Below are 9,707 nucleotides of genomic sequence, written 5' to 3'. Positions count from 1 at the left end.
CCTTCTCTCCCCTCCTCCCCCCCCCCCCCCCCCCCCCGTTAAACTCCTGTTCTTGCCTCTCCACGAGGACTGTCCCATTCCCTTCTCTACGGCATCATTTCACTGTGCTACTCATTATTCCCCAGTCTTGCTGACTTCATTTCCCTGGCGCACAACCTAACCAGGAGTCATTCCTGTTAGTGGCCATTCTCTGCATCCCCTTGATTTCTGAAAACTACTGAAAAACGAGAGACAGACATCTCATGTTTTCTGGTGGCTTTTGCAGTAGAGAATCCAGTCCTTCAAGACTGTATAAAACTAAAGCCAGTGTGATCAAGTACAACATAGCAGTGTGTCAAAGTACACTAGAATTTCTAAAATGTTATTTCCTCTTTGTCACAATATGGGCAAAGAGTATGACCTTACATTTATTTGGATTTTTCCTTAATTGTAGTTGCTTAAGGATTCTGCTGTCAACTTGTCAAGCATCACTTGGCTAGCATAAAAACAGTATGTCTCCCTTAAGCTGAAGTGTTGTTGATGTTACTTAAAGTGCTACTTTAAAGTGTTACCTGTAATTGTATTTCTCTGGATTTACTGATTCAAAACAAACAGAGGTATTTCTGTAGCCTTCCAGTTTATTGGCTATCTACATTTAATATACTTGAATGAGAAGTGTTCCTTTTTTTCTGCAGCTGTGGAATCACCAATCTCTTTGTGTTTCTCAGTGCTGTGGTAACAAGGACACTAATTAAAGCCCAGTGTTGGAAATTTACAGGGTGCTCTTATGCAGGCCTATAAGAATGAAGGCTTTCCTGTGATAGCATACAAGCTATGTCAGAAAACATTTAAATATAATGTCATTTAGTAGCCAAGAATTACCATGACTGACCAATCATTTGGTATTCCTGTAGCTGGACTCAAGAGTTCATCGAGTTCTCTACTTCCTTTTCTTTGCTTCTGGAAAAGAGTTGAATACATGCTTAAGACTCTCTGTCTTCCACAAAGGCTTAAAGCAAATAACATACATACTGTATTAATAATGACTATCAGTGCATTGCTAAAATAAGGAGGATTTTCTGAAACAATATGACAAGGTTTTAAGTTTTAAAAACTCAGAACTTTACTCCTCTTTCTGAAGTAAATAGCATCGATTTGTTTGCCGTGCAGAGAAAAGTTCTTGAACAAAGCATGCGTTGACACCATACCATTTATTTTATTCCTTTTCCACATGCCTTAGGTGTGACGCTATTGTCTGAAACACCACCCCTTAGTCCAGAAGAGGCATCTGCCAAACAGCTGAAATCACAACTGTCCACAGGGTGGAGCTTGCAGCTGAGAAAGCTGAATGTTGCCAGGAGTATTCTCCTTAAGTTAGGTATAGATACGCCGCAGAGCCCTAAAGATGCAGCATTACTAAAACCAAAACAAGACACACAGTTACTGGTGGTGATATTATTATTTAGCTAGCATGTCTGAAGTGTTCCTGGTACAAATTAGCAAAACCAAACCAGACAATGTTGAACTCTGGCTTCAAAGAGCAATAGCAATCAAACATTTACTAAATTTTTCCTTTTGTTTTTCTCATGTGTTTACTATAGTCTCTAGGATATTTACAGCATCAAAGAAAATGAAATTAATTTTTCTCAGCAAAGAACTTTGTTAATCTATTCTGTTCAGAAAAAAAGACCAGAATAAGTGGCTAGATTTTGCAGTTCAATCCAAAGACTAGTTAGACATTATAAATCCAGCAAATATACCAGAGTTTGGTTTTCCACTGCTTATGAGGTACTCTAGTAAATGCAGGAAGATTGGGGTTTTTTCATAATGTAGGATGATATTTAATTAGTTTTGGCTTTAAAAGAACATGTTCTTTCTTGTGCATGGAGGAGCCTTTGTTTTAAAGCGTAGCCTCTAGTTTTATTTTTCTCATGTCAAGCTAATCCTGTTAAACCTTTGCAGCTTAATCTGATAAAAAGCTGAAGTTATCTTTCATATAGTAAGATTCTTGTTCGTATTGACACAGCTTACTCTTTTCCAAAAATATAAACAATTTCCTGATTTTCTTAACTACTTCAAGCATAATTTAGTTTATTTCTGTGACCTACATTGTGTACAGGCATAAATTGATCCAAAAGAGTCATCAGGGCAAACCAATACTCCTTCCCCATTACAGCAACTTCCCTCTAAATCCAAAGCCCTTAAGTACCTCTCTATCTAGTAAAAGCTGTAGAAAAATAGATGAGATTTGTTGTTTGCCCTAGAGGCCTCTGTAGCGATGCATTTAACTAGTTATTTGGTTGTGTAGCAACAAGTTAGCTGCTCATGCATGTTGATCACATCCTACCTTAGCAATGCCTGGGAATTTAGCTAACAAACTTCATGTGATTTTCACTCCCAAATGGCTGAGCCAGTTTGTCTCCATGAATGTCGCTTCAAAGCCAGGATCCATCTCTGAACCCTCATTCACTTCAACCATAAAAATTTCTTTTAAATACTTTTAGGAAGACATTTTTATATTGGGAATAACTCTTTCTATGCACTCAAGTTTTTGTTTCCTGCACCTAGAAACTATGAGAGTGTTTTTAATCTCTCTCAGACACACACACGACATCATTTTCAGATTTTACTCCACAAAATGCCATCATAAATGATATTTTTAAGGTATCAACCATGGAAAACAGGGAACTGGAACAGAAACGCACATGTCATGTAACACACTGCTTCTGTTATCATCCTTACTACACGTTCTATTTTTATATTTCCTTTTTTTAGTTAAATATGCAATTGTGCTATATGAAAACCTTTTTGCTGTTTTTTCTAAAAATGATGTTGAAGAATAGATGTGTGACCTGCAGTAGTAACCAGACTATTTTAGGTAAAGTAGCCTTATTTAAGCTCTTGCTATTTCATTTGGTGTATTTAGGCTTTTTTATGTCTTCTACTGGGCTTACAAGTAATTGGATTATGAATTTCAATCCTATGCATGCACATTTAATTCCCTGTGTTTGGTTTTTCTTTTTTTTTTTTTTTCCTTTCTGTCTCCTTTATGAAAGCTGGCTGATCCTCTATTTAGGTCTCCATTTTCAGCCTCCTGGGAGAATGAAGTAAAATCATTCTGTAACAATGTTGAAGTACACATCACTAACAAAATGTCGTTTATGCAGTTCATGCTTCACAATACAAAAAGCTTGAGCCTAAGGCACAAAGACCTAGTTTTGTTTTGGTATGGTTAATTACAAAACTTGTCAGCTGTAGCAGCACTGTGATGTCTGACAGTGAAATGAGCCACCATTGCTCTTACGTTTTTTTTTAAAGAGTGTTTTGGTTATATAAATGAGGATTTAAAAACTGAATAACTTGTGTCACTGAAAAAAAATGCTTTGCATCTTTGTCTGGAAAGACTGCAGTAGATTGTATCTATCTAGTTACGCAACATATTGTGACTGCATTTTAACACATGCAGTTTGGCTTAGTGTTGCAAAGATAACATAAAATCATTTTTACATTCTAGCCAGTGCTGATATATGTATTTTAATTCACGTTACTGAAATTACAGAATGACAAAACATGGAGTTACATGGTATAAATTAAACTGTGGTTCAGAAAAAAACCCATCAGTCGTTGCCAACAAAAGACTCTTCAGGGAACACTGATCATTTCTTGTCCCTCACCTAGAAAAAAACCTAGGATGGTAATCCAGGCTGGGCTCTAGCAAACAGAAATCTGAGTTCAAGCACCACAGTGAAGACACATTGCTAGCAGCTGCCTCATTGACATTTTAAACCCAAGATGCCACCTTCCAGCTCAAGCATCTTAGACTCAGCTGCCACAGTGTCACATGAAGTAGAGGGGAATCTAATGATCAAAACTTAGAGGCTTTATATGAAAAGTCAAAAAGACCTTTTAAGTCAGAAATCAGGTTGCAACACTTGCAGATCACTGTTCATGCTAGCACTATTTTCACCATTTCTCTCTGATTTTATATTTACCATTTCAAAATAACATTTCTCCAAAAAGTCAATGAAGAAAGCAGATTTCCACATGAATTTTATCCCATTATTCCTCACTTTTCACAGTAATTCAAACCTTAGATGTGCTCTGAACAGCAGCATAATGTTGTGTGCAAAAGCATCCGAAGTTAGTTGGGGATTTTGTCAGCAAGATCAGAAAAGAAAGTTTGGGGGAGTAGATTCATGGTTTCTATAGTCTAGGGGGACAATATGTGAATAACAGAAAGAGGCTCTAACATGCCTGATAAAAACCAAAACCTATGCAGAAATAAGCTCCCACATACTTTTTTCTTTGTGATCTCTTATCTCAGTCGGCTGTTTTAACCTCTCTCATTATCTTGCAGACCCACGTCTTCTACTTTTTTGTCTTCAGAGACCTAATCGCTGCTGACTTTTGTTTGCTTTTTCTTGTTACTTTTGTTATGGGTATCCCTGGTTCTGCGTCCTTGTGTCATCACGGATTCCCCCAACTCCAGTCATCCCGTGTGTCTTCTTCATTTTCCTCTTTGAGCTTATACTTTAACATTATTTGTGACTATCAGATCCTCCCACTCGTCTGCTTGCACATACATATGCAATAATACCAGGACCTAGGCTCTTTAATGTAATACAATTAAATCTACATATTTAATGGCAGGGTTTTGAAGTCATTGTCTAGAAATGTCTAGTAAGACAGTTAGGTGGCTGTAATTTCAAGAAGCAGGATCTAGCATATTCTCCACTTCTCCTAAGTAACGACAGATGGATGCTAGATATTTCAATGTAGCTGGGCATAGCAAATTACTGTGGCTTGAATAGCTTATGGCAAAAGTTCTCACTTAGGAAATGATGCTGTTTTCAGGGTACTGATTTAATTCAAAGATCAGATAAATGGAGTATCCTGTCCAGGTTTTAATATAAAAGAAGATATTTCCTGAGAAATTTCAGAAGACTTATTTATTGTGAATATTTCAGATTCTTCATGAAAAAAATTGTGTACAATAAGTAGTAAATAAGCTGCATTCAAAATCTTATTAGAACATTTCCATTTCAAGGTGTTTGTTTTTTTTTTCAATAGCATCAAAACGGTAAAATTATTGCATGAATTTGCCTGCCCTGTTCTAATGACAGATTTGAAATAGTAGAAAACTGGTACTTTGGGTAACAAGCATCAACACACCACAGATTACCTAGTGATAGCCTTGCCATGACTCTCAACATTAATCTATGATTTATAATGGTTTGCCAAGCTGCCAACACTCATTTAAGCCAGTGTCATTTGGGGATTTTTTTTTTTTTTTCCATTTTACTGCTTACAGTAACTTGGTGCTTCAAATAAAAAAAATAGTTTGTACAATTATAAAGACATTTTTCTATGAGAGAAATGCCACTTGTTGTAAGGATGACAATTTCCCTGCCCTCCCCAACCCCCTGCCTTTCTGGTCCCATTTCTTTCCCATTACTCAGGGGAAAAATGAATTCTCTGTGTGTTTAGAAAAAAACTGTTTTAATTTAACTTCAGAAGAAAATTGGGTCTACAATAGGAATCCACAGAGATTACAAGGGAACTGTGCCTGACAGTCTGCTTTCTATTTGGAAGACATCTTTGCCTGTAACTAAAGAGAGAGATTAAAGAAGAGCATAATTAATGTTAGCATCTTCCATGCTAACACATATAATTATGATGCTCACACTGTGCACTTGTCATTATGTAAAAGTGACCTTTACAGCTCACTCAGCATGTTGGCTAACATTGTGCATATCACTGAGCTGCTAGGAAACCATATTTTGCTCTTACCATAGTCCCACAAAAGCAGCTTGTGACAATGCGTATGTATTCTGCTTTTTTTTTTTTCTTCTTTTTCTCCTTGGCTACCAGTTTTACAGAAATGTATCTGCTATATTTATATGTATCTGTGGGTTTTTTTTAAGTGCCTTGCTACATGGGAGTCCTTCCTAGCATCTCAAACAGTGGATCTTCATGTGGAAGAAGATTCTGAAGATAGGCCTTGAGTAATGTCGCTGCTTGATCTCTGCCTTTTCCATGCAGTTTCTCCCAACCAAAGAAGTGCTTTATACAAGATCAGATACATTATTAAATTTAACTCTTAAAAATCAGTGAAATGCAAGAAACCAGCTTATTGAAAACTCAGGTATTCTAGTCCTGAAATACATTTTGGAACACGCTATATATTGCTTTATATTGCTTAGCTGTGATTTTACATATTTTTATGCAAGTGTTTGCATACAATTGTTTTCATAAAAATTGCATAATTTGGATATAAAATATTTTAAATATGTAAAAATAGCTCCATTTTAATAAAAAAGTTTAATAAGGAAAGCTTGTCTTCAGTCTGTATCCTAATCTTTAAGAAGTATTTTAGTGTGCTTGTTATATTTTCTTTGTTGAGTCATTTCCTGCACTTGTAAAATTACCTAGTGTAGTCTTCAAGGAGCTGTTCAGGATTACTTTAATAGATTGTGCTAGTCACCCAATGGCAACATGGTATGGAAAGATGCTGAATATGTGCTGTGAGATTAATGCTACTTTAAAGTACTGTTAGTTCAGTTTTCAGTTTGCAGTATTTGCATGTCTATTAAACATCCTCAATTTGACATTTTTTGAAGGATAAAGTAAAATCTCACAGTTCATGAAACAGACTGTTTGTACAATGATACAATGTTAGCCGCAGCACTGATCCTGCCAACACAAGAGCTTCCATTTGGGGTTCGAAGGATCAAACCTTTTACTCCCATGGCTGACCCTCCTTGTAATCCCTGACTTCCTCCCTCTTTCTGTAGCCAGTGTCGAAGAGAAAGGGATAAGCAAGGAAAAGAGAGTTTTGCATTAAAACGATTAGCTGATTCACTCATGCAATATAGATTAAAGTGTTCTAGCCGTTGAATTATTCCACCCAAAAGGTCTGTCGGTCTGCACTTATAATTCCTGCAGTTGTTCTCCCTGGAAGTCAAGGTCTGAGCAAGCGTAAGTCTGAATATGGCAAGAATGAGGTGCAGGAATCGGAGACAGCCTAACTGCTGCTCTGGCCTTGCAGAACAGCAGGGCTTCAGCCGTCACCTTCAACTTTTGTGCTGGTATTTTGGGAGCTTGCTCTTGTCAGTCACCTAATTGCCGCGGAGGATCAGTTCCTGAGCACACGGCTGCACTTGGGTGGCTGTGGACTTGTCCAAGCTGGACAAGTCATTTTGTGGCTTTGATCTTAAGAAATTTAGATTGCAAGTAAGACCTGGAATACCAGCATGGCCGTTTCTGCTGCTCTCATGCTGCCCCCATGAAGTATTGATGAAAGCTCAGGTCTTTTATTTCTGTGTGCTATAAAATAGCAGTTAAGATGCTTCTGAAGCATGCATCTCTCCCAGTACCACGTACAGACAAGAGGGGACTCCGTGCTAGGAGGAGGGCGGTGCGGTGCTGCGGGGCTGTGCCGTGCAGTGTCTTGTCCAGCAGTGCTGGCAGCGGATACTCGCAGGAGGCATGGAAGAAAAACGTGGCCGGACTATGCTCTTTTCTCATTGTATCCTTCCCGCTGATTTGGGGTTTTTTAACATCAGAGTTTCTGTCAATGTGCTTAATAGACTTTAATGCCTTTCCCTGTGCTTTATTTTCTTTTTTTCCACCTAAACTTTCAGTATTTACCATGCTGAATATCAATGGATTCCACAATTTAATTTGCAGGAAAAATCCTAATTTCCTAAACTAGCTACCCAATAATTTAAAGTAATGCCCTCTGCTTCTTAAATTATGAGAGGAGACGAACAATTATTTCCTATTTGTCTTCCCTGTGCCACTGAAGAATTTACAAACTTCTAGTGGGTCTTCCAAGCACTGCCTCTTTTCCCAGAGGAAAAGCCATAGCTTAATACCATCTTGTACAAAAGGCATTTCACATCCGTGCTCATTGTTATTGCTTTTCTCTATATTTTCTAGTTTGGCTGCAACCTGTGTTCAAAATGCAGGCACACCAGAAATGTACGTGTTCTTTTCCTGCTAATTCCTAATTTCTTTTTTAAAGTACTACTGAATGCGGAGCTGCCATTCCACAGAACTGTCCACTAACATTAAGAGCTATTCTGAAGGTTACTAAATAATTTAATTTCCATCAGTGTGTATATATAGGAGAATTGGCTTTTCCCCAGTGAGCATTAATTTGCATTTATTAATACTCAATTTTGCCTGCTGTTTTCAGCTCCTAATCTCTCAGTAGTCTATGGTCCTATAAATGGGATTCCAACAAAATAGACAGCAGTAACACTGAATACCAGATAAGCGAAAGTTCAAGAAATTGAGCTTGAATAGGCTTGCCTGGAAGGATATGAACATTTAAGCATAACTAACAATTAAATACCGCGCCTCTAATTTAGGCTCCTCTAAGAAAATGTAATGTCTGGTTATCTGAGATGGGGAATGCCAATGTGCATTGCATTGATTTTACCTGTATGTTCTGCTGGAGCAGAAAGCTGCTCTCTGAGACATTTGGAAATCAGAAGCACCATCGGAGATTTTGCATCCTTGGTAAAAATGTGGGCTGTGGTTCATTATGTTCATGATTTATTTTTAATTTATTTTCCTCTTTAGCTAGACCATAACTTGTGGGGGGAAAGACTCTAGTAATCAGTGATGTAGAGGCTTTCTTGTGACCATGATGTTATTTTTCTGATTTTCTAGTAGCACTATCATCATGCAAAACCAAGGTCTATTGTTACGTGCAATCAAACATTGTCCTTTTTGTGTTGTGCAAATACTTCTGAAACTTACAGTTTTAGAAAGTCTATTGTGTATTTAGACCTATTTCCAAAGATTTTTCTGTTATGGAGTCTTACCTTTCTTAGACTAATGCTTAGAAAGTGCTTAAACTATTCAATTACTCAAAATCAATCTGCCTATTCTTACTGAATTTTCTTTCAGCTGTTTTCAGATAGCTTTGTAGAGCTTTTTAGAGCCCAACCACTTTAAATAATTTCTGAAGTGCTGGAAGTCTGACTAGGAATTCAGCTTTCAGCTGCTTACAACTCAGAGCTTCTGTCTGGAGGCCTCAACTTCCTTCTGCTGATTTGCAGAATGAAATCAATTAAACACTTAAAAGGCAAATCTGATCTTCAAGAAAAGAAACCAGCGTAGAAATGATGCAAAGTTTTAGTGTGTCTGCAGAGAGCATGAAACGAGTTCTGAGTGGCAAAAAGCTTCCCATCCAGATCCGTGTGGGTTTTGTTCTCAAATTGATGTGAGATCACTTTAAAAACATTAGTGTTTCATTGTAAAATAGAAAATTCAAACTGCACCTGCAGTTTCCTAGCTAGATAATCACCACCAGCAGAATACAGAACTGGCACAGCTTATCAGCTTCCTCAGGCAGCCAGAGAAAATGTGACTGTGTTTTCTTGGCCCAACAACTCCATTTTTTGCCGTGACGCCCTTTCTGCCCATCGTCAGAGACAGGACCATTGGCAGGTAGTCATGCATTACTGGTCAAATACTTTCGCAGTGCCCATTACAGCATTCTGAATTCATGTACAGGTACTTGTCAAATAAATATTTAAAAGAAAAGAGGCCTCCTTTTGCTCAGATTTCGGTGTGCAAACCCCAGCTCCTGGCTAACCACAACCAGCTTGCTCAGAGAGACTGTGATTGCACAGTTTGTACGGCCGCAAGGTTTAGTCATCGTGGTCTGTGTCTTGAACATAAAGGCGTAACAATTCCAAGATAGAAGAAAAGGT

The 9,707-nt window shown here is 37.8% G+C and overlaps 1 protein-coding gene across 1 annotated transcript in view; it reads left to right on the top strand.

The window, feature by feature from the left end:
- The window catches only part of SNX7 (sorting nexin 7), a 24,311-nt gene extending 18,004 nt beyond the window's left edge, over window positions 1–6,307 (top strand). The window contains exon 8 of the mRNA XM_009697089.1: window positions 5,904–6,307. Within this exon, the coding sequence (XP_009695391.1) occupies window positions 5,904–5,984 (81 nt within the window). The 3' untranslated portion in view covers window positions 5,985–6,307. The remainder of the gene's footprint in view (window positions 1–5,903) is intronic.
- Window positions 6,308–9,707: the final 3,400 nt, after the last annotated feature.

The sequence above is a fragment of the Cariama cristata genome, unplaced genomic scaffold (assembly GCF_000690535.1).
Source record: "Cariama cristata isolate BGI_N322 unplaced genomic scaffold, ASM69053v1 scaffold25623, whole genome shotgun sequence".
NCBI classification, from domain to species: Eukaryota; Metazoa; Chordata; class Aves; order Cariamiformes; family Cariamidae; genus Cariama; species Cariama cristata.
This window is presented reverse-complemented; position numbering and strand designations above follow the sequence as displayed.